Here is an 18,821-nt window from a genome sequence, read left to right as displayed (position 1 = left end):
GGAGCGGGAAGCAAGCATCTGGAAGGCGGGCAGAGCCGCGCCCCGGCCCAGCGCCACACGGGCCTCCACCCGGGCCACCCGGCCATTACAGCTGCCCCCAGCTGGGTTTCCCAATCTCCCCCTTTCAAGTGCCCGCCCACGCGATGCCCGGGAGCTTTAATTGGCTGGGTTCTCCTTGAAGAGCTCCGCAGCAGGCGGGGAGCAACTTTGATGGAGGAGACCCACAATGCCTGTGGGCAGGTGACCCAGTTTCTCCAGCCCTGGCCCGTGCGGGTGTCGTCTGGCCTTCCCGGAGGACGGAGGACGGGCCGTGCCCTGCCCTTCCTCGCCGCCTGAGCTTTACCCCTAGTGCAGCCATGGGAGAAGCTCGCTCACACCCTCAGCCCCACACAGGCTAATCCAGGAGAGGGTCGTTGGCTGGCATCTCCCGGAAGTGCCAAGTGCCTGTGAGCTGCGGAAGACTCCGAAAGGGCCCCCAGGAAAGCCCCTCGCGAGTAGCACTGGCCCCTGGAGCGCTGGCAGAAGTACAAATGTTCCCTGCCAGCCTGGGGCCTGGCCTTGAACTGTTCCACTCAGACCGATGGCCCCCTCCCTGTGCCCATGTGCTAGGCGTGGAGCGGGCAGCCATGGCCGGTCCTTGTAGCTGGGCCTCTGCGGCCTCCAAGTGGCATTAGGCACCGGGGACACTGGAATGATCAGAGTGGTTCGTGCCTAGAGGGGGGAATTGGCCCTCGTGTGCTGGGGGGTGGGCCACATCTGTCCTGTCCCTGCTGAGTCTGCCCAGCTCCCCGAAGCGATGGGCATGGACAGGCTCACAGTTGGGGAAGGGACATTTTGGTCATTCTTGGGTGGCACCAATAAAGGCCTTTCAGAGAGCACCACTGACGTCATCTTATGTGTCCTGAGTGGCCGTGACCAGTTCTGCACCACACGGGTGGATGCAGGGCTTCGAGAACGGACCTTCCTGGCACCCCACACCCAGGGTTCGCAGTGGCGCATTTGCCACAGTTCCAGGAGACGGGCAGGTGCCAGGCTCTAGTCCCCAGCTCTGCGGGTCTTTCTTTCCTGCAGTGTCTGCAGAGGGCACTGTCTCCTTCCCACACCACCCAGCTTCCTCCTGTACAGCCTCTGTGTGAAGAGGTGGGCCTCTGGTTTGAGGAGCCCCCCTCAGAAACTAGACCTGAGACCAGAGCCATAGCTCGTACAGAGCATAGCCATAGATAGCATGTACGTGCCTTGCACACGGCCAATATGGGTTCAATCCCTGGCATGCCATATGGCCCCCAGAACACTGCCAGAGTCAGGAGTCAGCCCTGAGCATGGCCGGGTGTGCCCCCCCCCCAAAAAAAAGGTAAACTTGGGGCCGGAGAGATAGTATGGAGGTAGGGTGTTTGCCTTGCATGCAGAAGAATGGTGGTTCGAATCCCGCATCCCATGTGGTCCCTGGAGCCTGCCAGGAAAGATTTCTGAGCATAGAGCCAGGAAGTAACCCCTGAGCGCTGCTGGGTGTGAACCAAAAACCAAAAATATAAATAAATAAAAGGGATCATAGTGAGTCCAGAGTGTCTTGGCTCACATAAGTGTAGACACCCTCAGGGTCCTGCCTTCCACCAACTGTACAATGGCCATGCAGCAAGCTGGAGGGATGTGCAAGGCAGTCAGTTAAAAGACTGTTGATGCTCCACACTGAGGACCCACTGGTACATAGCGGTTGCCAGCCTGTCACCTGTCATTTTATCTGTCATCACCTCATCCCAAAGAGCCACAGGTTCTGCAACAAGCCTGGCTCAGGCGCATTTGCCGCACAGCAGACAGCCAGGGCATTTGCCCCAGGTTCAACTGGGCCAAGCTCAAGCCCTGGGGATAGTGGGTGTGGTCTAAAGTATGCAAGTTTCACTTTCTGCACACTATACCATAAATTTAAAGGTCCGTGATACATTACAAGCTTTGGATTTACTTTCAGAATCACTTCAACTCATACCATTTAAAATTATACATTTACTACAATTGCCCCAATTTAAAAGAATAAAAGACGTCCCATACTTAGAATTTCACGTCTAAGTCGTATGGCATGCGACACAACCAGCCAAGACCAGAGTTGGGGATCAGAGGGAGGCACGGGATGGGGCGCATTCCTGACTCCTGGGCAGTCAGCCCAGCCAGAACTGTCCTCTGGCCCGCTGCAGCCTTCGTCGGACCTGCCTTTCTGAGCCAAGGGGGTTGAGAGACCAAGCAAACCTGTTTTTCAGTGGCATGAAAGGGGTTTGGGTGCCGTCAGGGAAGGGGGATACAGCAATGGGATCTAGAAGGAAAGCTCTTTGCCGGATTCGTGGGACCTTGTTTCTCTTCCTGAAGAGGTAGCTTCAACTCCAATGGCCCCAGAGAGGTAGGCAGAGAAGGGGCCCAAGAGCACTGCAGGCTGGTGGAGTGCGACCCCAGAGCTGTCTCTGCGCCAGGAAACAGCAGGGGACGCGGATGGTCATCCCATCAGTCAGCAGCACCCTGTGACCTGCTTGGCCCCTGCTGGGTTCTGGGTCTGAGCTGTTTTCCCTAGAGCAGGGAGGGGTCTCAAACTCAGTTTACCTGGAGGCCGCAGGAGGCAAAGTTGGGGTGAGGTAGGGCCGCATAAGGGATTTCGCTTACCGACTATTCGCAATAAAAAAAAATCGCATTAAACATTTGCATACCCCGAATGGAACTGCTGGCGTATGCGAATGTTTAATGAGATTTTTATTGTGATTATTCGTCAGCGAATGATTGAGACCCCTGCCCTAGAGGACAAGATAAGGACAAGGAACGTTCCTGACAAGCTCAGCCCCACTTAAAGGTTTAAGTTGAGCTCAGCTCCTTCCTTCTGGGTTAGTCAGCCTTTTTTGTTTGTTTTTGGGCCACACCTAGAGGTGCTCAAGGGTTACTCCTGGCTTTGAGCTCGGAAATCGCTCCTGGCAGGCTGGGGGACATACTGGATGCCAGTGATCGACCCAGATCTAACCCTGGTTAGCCACATGCAAGGCAAATGCCCTACCACTGTGTTATCTCTCTGGCCACATCTGCTTGACTTTTGTGTTACATTCGGACAAGGAAAAGAGACAGAAATTAGAGGGAGAGAACAACCAGAGCTAGTGACCCGGCTATTGTGTGTACCACACGTACTTTACTCAGACCCACTGCATGTGTACCATGTGACTGCTATGTATACTATATGTATTTTACTCACTGATACTGACTTGCATGTGCCATGTATATTTTACTCAAACCCAACTGCTGCAAATACCTTTTCTTATACTCAGTGACCCAACTACTGCATGTATCATGGTGCTATGTGTACCATGTGTCCTCAAGAGACCCAACAGCTGTATGTACTGTGTTTTATGCAGAGACCTGGCTGCTTTGTGCACCCTGTGTATTTTACTCAATGACCCTGATGACTGTGTGTGCCATGTGTATTTTACTCAGTCACCTGATTGCTGTATCCACCATGTTTTTTACTAGTGATCCCAACTGTTACATATTTTATTTAGTGATGCCCCAAATGCTGTGTGTACTGTAAGTATTTTACTCAGTATTTACTTAACACCTAGTGTTGAGTGTTTGGTCGTGGATATTTTGTAAAAATAAAAAATAATGGGAACAGAGAGATAGCATAGAGGTAAGGTGTTTGCCTTGCATACAGAAGGACAGTGGTTCGAATCCCAGCTTCCCATATGGTCCCCTGAGTCTGCCAGGAGCGATTTCTGTGCATAGAGCCAGGAGTAACCCCTGAGTGCCGCTGGGTGTGACCCCCCCAAAAAAAAAATAAAATAAAAGATGGGGGGGGACACATCTGGTGATGCTCAGGAGTTATTCCTCACTGTGCACTCAGAAATCGAGCCTGACTTGGGGACCAAATGGGACCAAACCGAGTCTGTCCTAGGTTAGCCGCATGCAAGGCAAACACCCTACCGCTGTGCTACCACTCGGCCCCTGGAGCTGAGGAAATGCTGGAAGATCTAAAGTCCCAGGATCTATCCACATGGCCCCAGAACAACAGGGAAAAGAACTCCAAGACTGAAGAGCCGGGGGCCGGAGAGATAGCATGGAGGTAAGGCCTTTCACGCAGGAGGTCAGTGGTTCGAATCCCGGCATCCCATATGGTTCCCTGAGCCTGCCAGGAGCGATTTCTGAGCATAGAGCCAGGAGTAATCCCTGAGCACTGCCGGGTGTGACCCAAAAAAAAACAAAAAACAAAAACAAGACTAAAGAGCCCAAACAGGACTTAAAAAAAAATTTGGGGAGCCAGAAGAGATAGCACAGTGGTAGGGTGTTTGCCTTGCACACAGCCAACCAGGAGATGGTGGTTCAATTCCCAGCACCCCATATGGTCCCGAGCCTGCCAGGGCGATTTCTGAGCACAGAGTGAGGAATAACCCCTGAGTACCATCAGTTGTGTTCCAAATACCCAAAAACTATATGTCAGCTGCTGCTGAAGCCGGAGCAATAGCATAGTGGATACCCAGAATTGAGCAGAGCCAGGATTAAGCCCTGAACACTGCCAAGTGTGCAACTTGCCCCAAAAAAACATACATATGTATGTATATGTAGTAGCTTCTATAAATATAGATGTAGAAATTGTGTATAAAAATTGATCAGGGAGGCCGGAGAGATAGCACTGCGGTAGGGTGTTTGCCTTGCAAGCAGCCAATCCAGGATGGATGGTGGTTCAAATCCTGGCATCCCATATGATCCCCAGAGCCTGCAAGGAGCGATTTCTGAGTGCAGAACCAGGAGTAACCCCCGAGCACTGGCGGGTGTGATCCAAAAAACAAACGAACAAAATTTATTGGGGGGCGGGGAGAGATAGCATGGAGGCAGGGTGTTTGCCTTGCATGCAAAAGGACGGTGGTTTGAATCCTGGCATCCCAAATGGTCACCTGAACCTGCCAGGAGTGATTTCTGAGCGTAGAGCCAGGAGTGCTGCTGGGTGTGACCCAAAAACAAACAAACAAAAAATGATCAGGGGGGCTGGAGCAATAGCACAGCAAGTAGGGCAGTTGCCTTGCACACAGACGACCCAGATTCGATCCCTGGCATACCATATGGTCCCCTGAAGCTGCCAGGAGTGATTTCTGGGCACAGAGCCCAGAGTAACCCCTGAGCTCTGCCAGGTGTGTCGGCCCAAAAACAAACCAAAAAGTGATCAGGGGCTGGAACAATAGCACAGTGGATTGGATGTTTGTCTTACATATGTCCAATCCGGGTTCCATCCCTGATATCCCATATGGTCCACCAAGCACCAACAATGACCCCTGAGTGCAGAGCCAGGAGAAACCTTTGAGCACCACTGGTGAGATCCAAAAACCAAAAAAAAAAAAAAAAAAAAAAAAAACTTCCAGCATTGCTTATGGTGTAGCCTGACTGTTTTCTGAATGCTGCCTGTCAGGACCTTTCTTTGCTGTCCTCCAAAGGCCTGTGACTTTTCTAGCTGAGGTCCTGTCTTCCCTGTGTTCTCAGCATCTCTGATCTCCTCCCGACTGACTTCTCCCCCGGTGCTCACCGTGGATCTGTTGCCTCCCGTCCATTTTCCTCATGCAGAGGCTCCAACTGGGTCTCTGCTCTCTGCTCTCAGCTCCAGGCTTGCTTCCACACTACACACTGAAGTACGTCGTGTCCTCCTCGTCTTACTCAGTTTGCTATTCAGTATCCTGAAGCCCTTTCTCCTCCACCGTGTTCTATTGATGAGCCCGCTGCATGATTTTCCTCTTAAGCATCTGACTTCATGTTTACATCAGAGGTCAAGGGGAGATGCCCTGGAAGAATGTCTAAGAGTTGGAAAACTCACAAGTTCAGATTTCAGTGCATAGACAGGGCAACAAGTAACCGGATAAAGCTAGAAATTCCCACCAAGACTCCCCCCCTTGGGGCCTCTGCATATCCAATGCTGCATCGGCCCAGCTCCGGGGAAGCACCTGCTGAACTGTGGGCCTCAACCGACTTCCCAGCAAAGAGCGTCGCTCTGGCCCACTCCTCACTCAAACCAAAGGAATCTCAGGAGGCTCGATTTTCATTTTCCAGGAGAAAACTGGACCTGCACTAGGAAAGACACTTTTTAAATGGTGCCTTTGTGTTTCCTATGTTTACCTGACTGATCACTGAATAACGAAGGTCAATAAAAACGGCTAACACAAAACTGATATTCAAAGATACTCAAAAATTTCAATGCCAATGAGAAAAAAATGACCTTTACGAATGAAACATATTCTTGGAATTCAAAACTAAGGGCTTTAAAACAATGAAACTTTTTTTTTTTTAATTTTGGGGCCACACCTGGCAGTGCTCAGGGGTTACTCCTGACTCTACACTCAGAAATCACTCCTAGCAGGCTCGAGGGACCTGGAATGGAATGCCAGAAACTGAACCCAGTCCTTCCTGGGTCGGCTCTGTGCAAGGCAAATACACTACCACTGTGATACTGCACTGGCCCCAAGAATGAAACACTTAATAAAAATGGATGTGTGGGGGGGGCGGGTGGTGGTGCTAGAGGTAAGGTGCCTGCCTTGCCTGTGCTAGCCTTGGACAGACCGAGGTTCAATCTCCCCGGCGTCCCATATGGTCCCCCAAGCCAGGAGGGTCTTCTGAGCGCATAGCCAGGAGTAACCCCTGAGCGTCACTGGGTGTGGCCCAAAAAAGCCAAAAAAAAAAAAAAAAAAAAAACGAATGTGGGACTGGATAGCATGGAGGTAGGGCATTTGCCTTGCATGCAGAAGGATGGTGGTTGGAATCCTGGCATCTCATATCATATGGTTCCCTGAGCCTGCCAGGAATAATTTCTGAGCGCAGAGCCAGGAGTAATCCCTGAGCGCTGCCGGGTATGACCCAAAAACCAAAAAAAAGGGGCAGGAGAGATAGCATGGAGGTAAGGCGTTTGCCTTTCATGCAGGAGGTCATCGGTTCGAATCCCGGCGCCCCATATGGTCCCCCGTGCCTGCCAGGAGCAATTTCTGAGCCTGGAGCCAGGAATAACCCCTGAGCACTGCCGGGTGTGACCCAAAAAAAACAAAACAAAACAAAAAAAGGGATGTCAAGGGACCAGAGCAGTGGCGCAAGTGGTAAGGCACCTGTTTTGCCCGTGGTTTGATCCCTGGGCATCCCATATGGTCCCCCAAGCCAGGAGTGATTTCTGAGCGCAAAGCCAGGAGTAACCCCTGAGCATCACCGGGTGTAGCCCAAAAAACAAACAAAACAAAACAAAATGTGTATCAAGGGGCCCGAAGAGATAGCACAGCAGTAGGGGCGTTTGCTTTGTATGCAGCTGATCCAGGACAAATGGTGGTTCAAATCACAGTATATCATAGGGTCCCCCGAGCCAGCAAGGAGCAATTTCTGAGCACAGAGTCAGTTGTAACCCCTAAGTGCCCCCGGGTGTGACCCAAAATCCAAAGCCAAACCAAAAAAGAAAAAATGGGTGTCAAGTGTTTTATTTAAAACTGTTGTGATTAAAAGCAAAAGATAAGATATAAGATATTTCTCTCTGTTTAGAAAATATCAGCTAGAATGATCAAAAGGAACTTCCAAATTCAGTGCCCGAGTGGTAATGTCACATCATGAAATGTTCGACAACAGAAATTGACTGGCCAAACACAGATTAATAAATAAACAAGGGCCCGGGGAGATAGCACAGCGGCGTTTGCCTTGCAAGCAGCCGATCCAGGACCAGAGGTGGTTGGTTCGAATCCCGGTGTCCCATAGGGTCCCCCGTGCCTGCCAGGAGCTATTTCTGAGCAGACAGCCAGGAGTAACCCCTGAGCACTGCCGGGTGTGGCCCAAAAACAAAACAAAAAAAAATAAAATAAAATAAATAAACAAACAGTTTGATTCACTAAGGGATCATGAATTGATGGATACAGAGTCTACAAATATCTCAGGAGGGGCGAAAGGTCAGAATTGACTCTGGGCTCGGAGGGAACGTGGGAGAATCAACTCTGAGCTCAGGAAGGTCGACGAAAGCTGAGAATGGACAACGAGCTCAGGAGAAAGGCACGACCAGGTGGGGATCAGGGCGTCTGTCTGAGCAGCCTGAGGAGACTCCAGCCAGGGCAGCTGGGCACTGGGCAATCTGAAGGTCCCAACCACGGGAGCGGGTGTGGGACCCCCAGGGCAGTGTCCGGGCCCCTTTGGGGCATCGAGGCCTGAGGTCGGTCTCCAAGGGTGCCACAGGCCACAGCGTCAGACGTGGCCTCACAAGCTGGACCGTCGTTCAGGGCGGGGCACACACTTGGAAAGGGCGACTCTCCACAGCACCGGGGCCAGCAGCAGGCTGAGTGTGGTCACACTCAAGATCAAGAGGTACACCTATAAGGTGAGGGGCATGCTCATCCCCAGGCCGGGGCGCTGTTGAGCAGCGTGGGGCATGGGACACGAGGGCAGCAGGGGGTGCCGGTGCGCCTGGGCCAGGAACGGAATCCTCAGCCCCATGGAGTCACCCTGGCATCCTCCCAGGGGGAACAGAGCCCTCTCCTGGACAAGCCAGCTGGGAGCCCAGGCAGAGTCCAGTCTGGCCCTGGACAGTCCCTGCTGCAGGCAGGAAGCATGGCAGAGGTGGAGGAGGAGGGCCCAGGGTCCGCGGAGATTCCCCATAGTGTTCACTAGCCAGCCTGCATGTGTGCCCAGGACACGTGCGCAAGTCTGCACCGCTGCCGCTGGACAAATTGCGGCCTGTCACGTAGACAATCTGAGCACCCATGGTAACCGCATTCCAGACCATGAGTCTCCAGGCCGTGGGGTCCCGCCCCCTGAGTCAGCACGCAAAGGACCATGATGTGACGGTGAGTTCTCGACTCCTCTCCTGGTGCTCGGCCCCACCCCGGCCACTCCTCTCCAGAACTTGACTCCCACCTGGGCCCAGGAACTTCCCCGGGACAGCGATGCCCCATGTCCTGCCTGAAGTCACCATACAGCCTTTAAGAGAACCGGCAGGGTCACAGTGACTGTGGAGCCAGCACAAAGCCCGGCCTGTCATGAGTCTATACTGTCACCCACTGACAGCCACAGCTTTCGCGGCGCCCAGTCAACTCGGCTGGAGAACATTGGCGAAGTGTGGCCCTGTACCCCAACATTGCATGGGGCCCCCCTGAAGCTCACCGCAGGTTATTCCCAAGTGCAGGGCAGCACCAAGCATGGCCCCCATGCCAAATAAAACATAAGGAAACAGCAAACTAGAGATGAGGTACCGTGTTACAGCAGATGGGCACGCATAGGAGTCCACACAAGTGTACCTTAACAACCAGATTCCCACACACACATCTCTGAACCCAGCCCCCCTACATATGGACATGGCACACACCTCTCGGCCTGCACAGACACACTCTGTATCTACATGCACCCATACATGCCCACTTGCCACATGGGTCCATGAGAACAGCAGCACATGTACGCATGTGTACACATGCCCATATACATGCCCCCATATGCCTGTGCATGCACAAATATGCAGGTCAGCATGTGAGTGTGAGGGTGGGAGTGAAATGAAAACAGAAGGGACGAGAGAGCAGGAAGGGGAGAGGCTGGGGAGTGAAGAGTGGGCTGGGCCAGGCCAGAGACCTGGTGCACTTCCTCCCCCTCACCCCAGCACTAGGACCTCCCACACTCACCTCTCGGGAGATGATGCGGGCTCTGCGGGCTCTGCTCCCCAGCACAAAGGAGAACTCGCTCACCTGCGCCAGCCCGGCTGCCACCACCCACTTGATGTGCTGGCTGGTCGTCGGCAGGAGCAGGGACAGGACCAGTGCCGCCAGGGCGAACTGCGGAGGCAGTGATGGGTCACGCCCGAAAAGCCCAGGGGCAGGCGCTGACCTGACCCACCCGTGAAGCCCAGGTCATACCTTCATGAGGACCACGAACAGGGTGAGGACCACCAGGATGCTGAGTTCGTAGAGCACAAACGTGGGGAAGACATGCAGGCCTGAGGGGGAAGGGCAGAGCAATGTCAGTCAGCCCCGCGCAAGGACCCTGGAAACATAGCAGCCGTCAGCACAGCCCCTCACAGAACCCCTTCACAGGTACCACAGAAACAGCAGCTGTCAGCACAACCCAGGACCCCTGCACAAGGACCCTGGACAGCGAGTGACGCCATCGGCCCCTTGGGAACTGTGCAGACCTGGCATCAAGGCTGAGTTAGACAAGAGCCCAGAGCCTCAGGCACACACCAACAGTCACACTACTGCCTGGTCAGGCCTCTGTAGGAACCACCCAGTGAGGGGCAGGGGCAAGGTCAGTGATTGGGGCACAGGACAGCCCAGCTCCGGGTGCATGTCTCCCAGCCCACAGCAGGACCAGCCACCCTCAGCATCGCTGGGTGCCCGGCCAGGGCCACAGACACAGCCAAAGGAGATTTCCTCCACAACACCTGCTGGCCCAGACATAAGATGGCCCACGTCCAGCACCGCCATCCCAGGAGGGCTCCAGCAAGGCTGCTGCAGACACTGAACGACCCCTGCTTGCATGTCTCAGCCGTGGGACTTGCCCTCTCCAGAGAAGGGTGACAGGAATGGAGGGGAGGGCTGCTTGCAGCACACAGGCACTCACCGATTGAGGCGAAAAAGATGATAGCCAGGAAGTCACGGATGGGCTCAATGTAGGACACGACCTCTTCTGTGACCATGTGGCCCTGTGAAGACATGAGCGCCCCTGCCAGGAAGCAGCCTAGTTCCATGGACACGTCCAGGAGCTCTGTGACCTGCAGGAAGAAGGAAGCAGACATCACATGCCCTGTACTCACACGGGCACACCCTGACACATGCATGCCCTTTGGCCCACATGTTCACACCTTCACAATGCACACCCATGCTCAACCACATGTGCACATATGTGATGTGAACACAAACACACAATGTGTACACACCCTGGTATGTGTGCACCACTCACACATGTGTATACCCACATACAAGTTTATGCATATATATATGGCCTCACATTTGTACATATTCACCATCATGTGCATACTTTGCATATATCTGTACACATGTGCATATTATCAAACATACACATTTATTCACAGCTTCCTGTGTGTATATTCACTCACACATGTATACACATGCTCACAAATGTGCCTGTCCTGGCACACATATGCCCAAGTTCATATGTACAATCCTTTTACATGAACACACACTTTTTTTTTGGGGGGGGGTCACACTCAGCAGCACTCAGGGTTTACTCCTGGCTCTGTGCTCAGAAATCACTTCTCGAAGGCTCAGGGAACCATATGGGATGCCAGGAATCGAACCGTGGTCCATCCTGGGTTGGCCGCGTGCAAGGCAAATGCCCTACTGCTGTGCTATCACTCAGGCCCCTGACACACACATTTACTCCCCTATATTTGTATTCATATATATTCTTGACACATGCCCTGTGCTCACTCACACCTGCACACCTCACAATGTTCACTTGCATGTGACTACCTTCACAATGCTCATGTGTGCACTCTTGAACATGTACACATATATGTACAACCTCACACAAGTCACTGCACACTCCTCTGCTAGCGGCTTTCAGGGGCGGCCATACCAGGTCTCGCTGTGCTGGAGCGTGAGAGGGACAGACTGTGGGAGTGGCCCCCATGACAGCTGTCAAGGACTGCCAGCCATCTCCTCTGACTGACTGCTCTGAGCTTCTGAGCTCACAGTCCAGATGAGTCAAGCTTGCCGGTATTTTCAAGGGAGAATTCCCCAGTGGGTAAAGCAAGGTGAACAAGCTTGGCACCGCTAAAATCACTAAGCAGCCTGGACAGATATCAAGCTTTGTCTTCCTCCAGAGCTGTAAGATCCTAGTGGGCGAGAAGCTTCTGCACTTCAAAGGAAATAGTGATGAGAATACAAAGGCCACCCACAGAATGGGAGAAATTATTCACTCAATACCCATAAGGGGCCAATGTCTAAGATATACAAAGTACTGACAGAACTTAACAAGGAAATAAATCTAACTCCATTAAATATGGGGAGAAGAAATGAACAGACAATTTCTGAAAGAAGAAATACAAATGGCCAAAAGGCACATGAAAAATACTCCACATCACTAATCATCAGAGAGATGCAAATCAAAACAACTATGAGGTACCATCTCACGCCACAGAGACTGACACACTTCACAAAGAACAAGAATAATAAGTGCTGGCAGGGATGTGGGGAGAAAGGAACTCTCATTCACTGCTGGTGGGAATGCCATCTATTTTCCTTATGAAAAACAACATGGAGATTCCTCAAAAAAACTGAAAACTGAGCTCCCATATGATCTAGCTATACCACTCCTAGGAATATACTCTAGAACTCAAAAACGCAATACAAAAACCCTTTCCTCATACCTATATTCACCGCAGCACTATTTACAATAGCCAGACTCTGGAAACAACCAAGATACCCTTCAACAGATGAATGGCTAAAGAAACTGTGATACATATACACAACGAAATACTATGCAGCTGTCAGGAAAAATGAAGTTATGAAATTTTCTATATATGGATGTACATGGAAACTATTATGCTGAGTAAAATAAGTCAGAAGGAGCGAGAGAGACACAGAATAGTCTCACTCATCTATGGGTTTTTTGTTTGGTTTTTCGGCTACACCTGTTTGATGCTCAGGGGTTACTCCTGGCTAAGCGCTCAAAAATTGCCCCTGGCTTGGGGGGACCATATGGGACGCCGGGGGGATCGAACCTCGGTCCTTCCTTGGCTAGCGCTTAGACACCTTATCTCTAGCGCCACCTCACCGGCCCCCATCTATGGGTTTTAAGAAAAATAAAAGACATTATTGTAATAATAATACTCAGAGACAATAGAGATGAGGGCTGGAGGGACCGGCCATGAAGAATGGTGAGTTCAGTTAGAGAAATAACCACAGTGACAGCTATCATGATAATGGTAGTGTGTGAGAGAAGTAGAATGTCTATCTCGAATACAGGCAGAGGGTGGGCGAGGAGGGAAATGGAAGGCACTGGTGGTGGAAAGGTTGCACTGGTGAAGGGGGGGGGGGTGTTCTTTTTTATAAATGAAACCCAACTACAAACATGTTTGGAATCATGGTGCTTAAGTAAAGATATTAATTTTAAAAAGGAGAGGGCAGAGAGATAGCACAGTGATAGGGCAGTTGCCTTGCACGCAGCTGACCCAGGACAGACTCGAGTTCAATTCCTGGCATCCCATATGGTCCCCGAGCCTGCCAGGAGTGATTTCTGAGTGCAGAGCCAGGAGTAACCTCTGAACACCGCTGGGTGTGTCCCAAAAACTAAATAAATAAATAAACAAACAAACAAATAAATAAATAAAAGACAAAAAAAGAAAAGGAAGGGGCCGGAGAGATAGCATGGAGGTAGGGCATTTGCCTTGCATGCAGAGGAACAGTGGTTCAAATCCCGGCATCTCAGGTGGTCCCCCAAGCCTGCCACAGCGATTTCTGGGTGTGGAGCCAGGAGTGACCCCTGAGCACTGCTGGCTGTGACCCAAAAACCAAAAGAAAAAGAGAAAAAGGAAGAAAGAAATGATCACTCTGGACAAAACTAAGTGCTGAAAGAAGAAAAAAAAAAAGATCAACATCAAACAATATCAGTAAAATCATTAAAATAAAGAGAGAAAAAAATGATCCTAGCGGACAAGTGGGCATGGAGGGAGCTGGGCGGGCTCCACTTCAAAGGCTGCAAACACACCCAGATGCAGAAGCCACCCAGGCCTCCCCCATCTGGTCCCCACATGCCGAAGGCTCAGCAGACTGATCAGCCACACAACTGCTGAGCGAACAGCCCTGTCGTCCCTACAGGAACGCCAAAGGCTCACTGGGGTCCTTCAAATTTGAGCAAACCCCAATGCTTCCATTGGTTACACTGCTATCAGCCACTGTGTCAACTGAAGCATAGACACAAATACCCCATGTAGCCCCAAGAAAATGAATCTACTAGAGGAGAGCAAAAGATTGCAGGAGACCAAGCATCATGGATGATGCTCATCTGCCCATCAGAGACTGTCCGCTGTCACCTCAGGGTGAGAAGTGACCCCTCACAGATTGCCTACTGTAACCTCATGGGATAGAAAAGTGGCCCCCACAGGATTTGTCCACGGTCACATCAGGACAGAGAAGTGATCCCCTCTCTGGGTCTGTACATTGTCATCTCAGGGTGAGGAGAAGTGACCCCTCAGACTCTGCCCACTGTCACCTCAGGGGGTGGAAAAATGCCCCCACACTGGATCTGTACATTGAAGCCTTAGGGTAAGAAGTGACCCCTCAAAGACTGTTCACTGTCACCTCACCTCAGGGTGAGGAGAAATGAGCCATCAAGGACTGTCCACTGTTACCTCAAGGGATGGAGAGTGACCCCTGGTGGATAAGTGAGCAGATTTAAGACCAGCTTGCACTGGACAGAATTACCATCAGCATGGAGAAGATGAAAGCAGAGACCCCCAGGACGAGGATTTCCTTCTTCCCTTTGCTCTCTCCGTGCAGTTTCCGGTAATATGGTCCCACGAGGTAGGTCTTTAAGAGCAGACACAGAAGGAAAACAGCCGCAAGTGAGAGCAAGATCTGCCCCATCAGAGCAAGGATTCGCAGCACCTCCAGCAGCACACTAGGGAAGCAAGAGGCTTGTCAGTTGCTGCCCCGTGTCTGAGGGCCCCCCAGCATCACCTACGTGCTGCCAGAGAAATGGACCACACGAAATCACCCCGGAACACCAGGGAGGTGCCCAGCACATGTGAACTTCTCAAAAGGTGCCCGGCACACACACACACCACACACACACACACATACACACACACACACACACACACACAAACACACACACGTACATGAACCAGTACAAAGAGCCCAGCACAGAGCTGTGAACAGTCACGTTCACGTGGCCCATAAGGCCGCCTGGCTGACCCTGGTGTCCAGCAAAGGGGAGGACAGGCACAAGCAACTTGTGTGAGCACTGTCTGAGCTCTACCTGGTGAGCAGACCTGGGCCTCACCTGGTCTCAACGGAAGAAGCTTGTCTTACAGACTGACAGGTGTAAGCACTCAGAACCGGGCAGAGGCCAAGCCTCAACTACATTCCAAACACTGGGGAGGAACGTGTGTGGACAATCCGCTGACTCCAACCCTTTAAAGACACAGAGCAGCCCCTCAAAGTGACACCGTGACCTGGAGACGCACGGAAGGCAGAGTCCTCAGCAGAGAAACAGAGCTCTGAAAGGAATGCCCAGCAGAAGGCACCGTGTATGCCCAGATCTCGGGGAGCATGTTGGAGGAGTCTCGGTGAGGAGGGGTCAGAGGCTGGGGAGCAGCAGATGAACAGGCAGGCACAGCCAAGCCCAAAGCACATGTCTATCTGGTTATGTGTAGGACACAGAGAGGAGGCAGATGAGGAGTAGGGACAAAGTGGCAGAGCCCTGGGTCCACCAGGGGCATGACAAAGAGGTAGGAAGCTGTGTGAAGCAAGCCTCTGAGAAAACTCAAGGTAGCAGAGAAGGCAAAATGGCCTACCAGAAAACGACAGACAATAGAAAAGGAAACACAACTAACCAGGAGCAGAATGGGGTGGCCCACCAGTGCCGCAGAGGGCAGAGTAGCGAAGGACAGAGACAGACAAGTTAGGTCCCCTCTGTCTGGGGTGCAGACCAGTCTGATCCATGTGGCAGGCAGTCGGTCATCACAGACCCCCCAACACCCCAGAGCTAACCATTTGTGAAGGTAGGTACCCTTCCCCCAATGCCCTAAATTTTCTATTAAAATGTTAATCTCACCTGCAAGGTCAGACCCACCCACACTAGGGAGGGGTCTGCATTTTGGAATAAAGGAAAGAAGATATTGCCTGAGGGGAAGGGAAGCTGAAAGGAAGCCAGGAAGCACGAGGAGCACCAGAAAGAGAGGCAGAAAGCCAAAGGGGAGAACAGCAGAGAAGTGACTTCTTGGAAAAGGCTTAGCATAGAAGCCATGTGAGGAAATGCATATGGCAGATAGTGCCATAGAATAAACAGAGCTGTCTCCGATAAAACTTTAACTGACTGCTTGTGAAATTATTTCACTGCGACTACCCTTCTCTAGACCCACTGGCGGAAGGGGTAAAGGTGCCGTGCCAAGAAAGGCCTCACCAGACACTAGGACTTTATATTTTATAATTAAAACAACCGTTCAGCACCCCCTAAAAACACAACTGAAAGTGCAAGATTAGATGGTCTCACTGGGGAATCCAGTCAACAGTCAAGAATTAATGACTAATTTTATTTATCTATTTGTTTTGTTTTGGGGGGGGCACACCTGGCAATGCTCAAGGATTACTCCTGGCTCTACACTCAGAAATCACTCCTGGCCAGCTCAGGTAATCTTAAGGGATGCCGGAGATCAAACCCAGGTGGGCTGAATGCAAGGCAAACGCCCTCTACCCTCTGTGCTAGTGCTCTGGCCCCTTAATGAATAATTCAAAAAAAAATTTTTTTTAACAAACACAGCGGTGTTTGCCTTGTAAGCAGCAGACCCAGGACCTAAGGTGGTTGCTTTGAATCCGGGCATCCCATAAGGTCTCCCGTGCCTGCCAGGAGCTATTTCTGAGCAGACAGCCAGGAGTAACCCCTGAGCCGGGTGTGGCCCAAAAACCAAAAAAAAAAAAAAAAGAATGAGCAACTTTGGGGCTGGAGAGATAGCCTGGAGGTAAGGCGTCTGCCTTCCAGGCACAAGAATCCCGCGTCCCATATGGTCTTCTGTGCCTGCTAGGGGTGATTTGAGCCCAGAGGCAAAAGTACCCCTGAGCAAAGCCAGGTTGACCCAAAAACCAAAAAAAAAAAAAAAAAAAAAAAAGAATGAACTTTGGGGCTCAAGCGATAGCAAAGTGTTTTGCCTTGCACACAACTGACCCAGGACGGACCTGGGTCCGATCCCCAGTGTCCCATATGGTCCCCCAAGCCAGGAGCAATTTCTGAGCACATAGCCAGGAGTAACCCCTGAGCATCACCAGGTGTGGCCCAAAACAACAAAAAGTAGGAAAAAATAAAAGAACGAGAAACTTTGTAAAATGTGGAGGAAAGCACAGCAGTAAGGCGTTTGCCTTGCAGGTGGCCAACACAGGATCGACCTGGTTTTGATTCCTGGCATCCCATATGGTCCCTCGAGCCTGCTGGGAGCGATTTCTGAGAGCAGAGTCAGGAGTAACAACCCCTGAGCGCTACCTGGTGTTGGTGTTGCCCCTCCCCCCAAAATAAAACAACTTTGTAAAATGTTTCCCAAATTAAAAGGTTTGAAGAAAAACTTCCCAAGGGTCTTGTGGATCCAGTATGACCTGATACCAAAACCAGACAAAGGGAAGGTACACCAATGTTTGTCACAAGTGTCCAACACAACAAATCTTAGGGAAATAGGAGCACAATGGAAGCTGTGAAATGCAACTAGAATTCTGTGCTACAAACCAAGTGATCAATTCTGCATCATCAACCTAGGCATGAGTTTAAAAACTGGTGACATTGTGGTTCAAGAATAAAGAGTTATCAGCCTTTTGGCTAAGATCAAGTGTAGTATCTGTTCTTATCAGTTTAATATCTGATATGTCCCCTATCCATAGGGGCCGAAAGACAGCATGGAGGTAAAGCATTTGCCTTGCATGCAGAAGGTCATTGGTTCGAATCCTGGCATCCCATATGATCCCTTGAGCCTGTCAGGAGCGATTTCGATCCCCTGACGTCCCATATGGTCCCCCCAAGCCAGGGGCAATTTCTGAGTGCTTAGCCAGGAGTAACCCCTGAGCATCGAACGGGTGTGGCCCAAAAAAAAAAAAAAAAAAAAAGAATAAAGAGTTGCTTTTCTTCCAGTATGAGAAACAGGCAAAACTGTCCACACTCAGTTCTATTTGACCCACTTCAAGAAAGGAAGTAGCATCCCTACAAGAATGCAAGCCAAAGGGTGACAAAAGCACCCAAGGGACCTAGTCAAGAAGACACAGTCCCTGTTTCAAAGTCATTTCAAGAGATGTTCAGAGACCCACCAACTTCTGCCCAACTTTGCTAAGAGATGAAGGAAGCAACAGTTTTCAGAAATATTTAGATCAGGGGCCAGAGAGATAGCACAGCAGTAGGGCATTTGTGTGGCATGCAGCCAACCCAGGACAGACGGTGGTTCAAATCCCAGCATCCTATATGGTCCTCTGAGCCTGCCAGGAATGATTTCTGAGAGCAGAGCCAAGAGTAACCCCAGAGAGCCACTGGGTGTGACCCCCTACAAAATTTTTAGATCACATTTATGTGCATTTCAACTCAAGCTCACAGCCAGCCCCATCTGCATGCAATCAACTGGAAGTTTCATGAAATGTCCAGTGTTTTCCTATTGTCTTTATCTTGTGGTGTTCATTGGGTGGAGAGGAACCCAGTGCTGCTCAGGGGTTACTCCTTGCCCAGGGCTCAGGATCACTCTTGGTGGTGCACAGGGTCCATCTGGGATACAGGGGGTCAGCTGCATACAAGGCCAATAGCCTCCTCACTGTACTATCACTCCAGCCCCGTTGTTGCTGGCATTCTTTTAACACTGTGTACATGCAGTATAATCTATCATTTCTGGGTTTGTTTATTGTGGTCAGTCTATAGTACTTATCCAAAAAGTACAATTTTGGGGGGAGGCAGAACACACTCAGTGACGCTTGGGGTTACTCCTGGCCATGCGCTCAGAAATCACGCCTGGCGTGGAGGACCATATGGGACTCTGGGGGAATCAAACTGGGGTACATCGTAGTCCTTCCTAGGTTAGTGCTTGCAAGGCAGATGCCTTACCACTAGCTCCACCGCTCGGGTCCCAGAAAGTACAATTTATATTCAAGAGAACAGAGGTCAAAGGGCAATGGTAA

The 18,821-nt window shown here is 51.1% G+C and overlaps 2 protein-coding genes and 1 pseudogene across 4 annotated transcripts in view; 2 read left to right on the top strand and 1 right to left on the bottom strand.

Annotated features, from left to right (window-relative positions):
- Positions 1-18,821, top strand: part of ARHGEF7 (Rho guanine nucleotide exchange factor 7) — a 496,685-nt gene that overhangs the window by 37,343 nt on the left and 440,521 nt on the right. The gene's annotated exons all lie outside the window — the stretch shown is intronic.
- TMCO3 (transmembrane and coiled-coil domains 3) overlaps positions 1-18,821 on the bottom strand; it is a 33,514-nt gene that overhangs the window by 1,809 nt on the left and 12,884 nt on the right. For 2 of the 3 annotated variants that reach the window (XM_049778116.1, XM_049778117.1), the window contains exons 8-12: positions 14,388-14,583; positions 10,561-10,711; positions 9,858-9,937; positions 9,627-9,776; positions 7,830-8,328 (exon numbers count right to left, since the gene is read on the bottom strand). In XM_049778116.1, coding sequence (XP_049634073.1) covers positions 8,215-8,328; positions 9,627-9,776; positions 9,858-9,937; positions 10,561-10,711; positions 14,388-14,583 — 691 coding nt within the window. In that variant the 3' untranslated portion in view covers positions 7,830-8,214. Of the gene's footprint in view, positions 1-7,829; positions 8,329-9,622; positions 9,777-9,857; positions 9,938-10,560; positions 10,712-14,387; positions 14,584-18,821 lie in introns of those variants that run through there. The other variant, XM_049778118.1, reaches the window with a different exon arrangement.
- LOC126016817 (uncharacterized) lies at positions 17,468-17,581 on the top strand (annotated as a pseudogene).

The sequence above is a fragment of the Suncus etruscus genome, chromosome 8 (assembly GCF_024139225.1).
Source record: "Suncus etruscus isolate mSunEtr1 chromosome 8, mSunEtr1.pri.cur, whole genome shotgun sequence".
In the NCBI taxonomy this organism is placed as follows: Eukaryota; Metazoa; Chordata; class Mammalia; order Eulipotyphla; family Soricidae; genus Suncus; species Suncus etruscus.
This window is presented reverse-complemented; position numbering and strand designations above follow the sequence as displayed.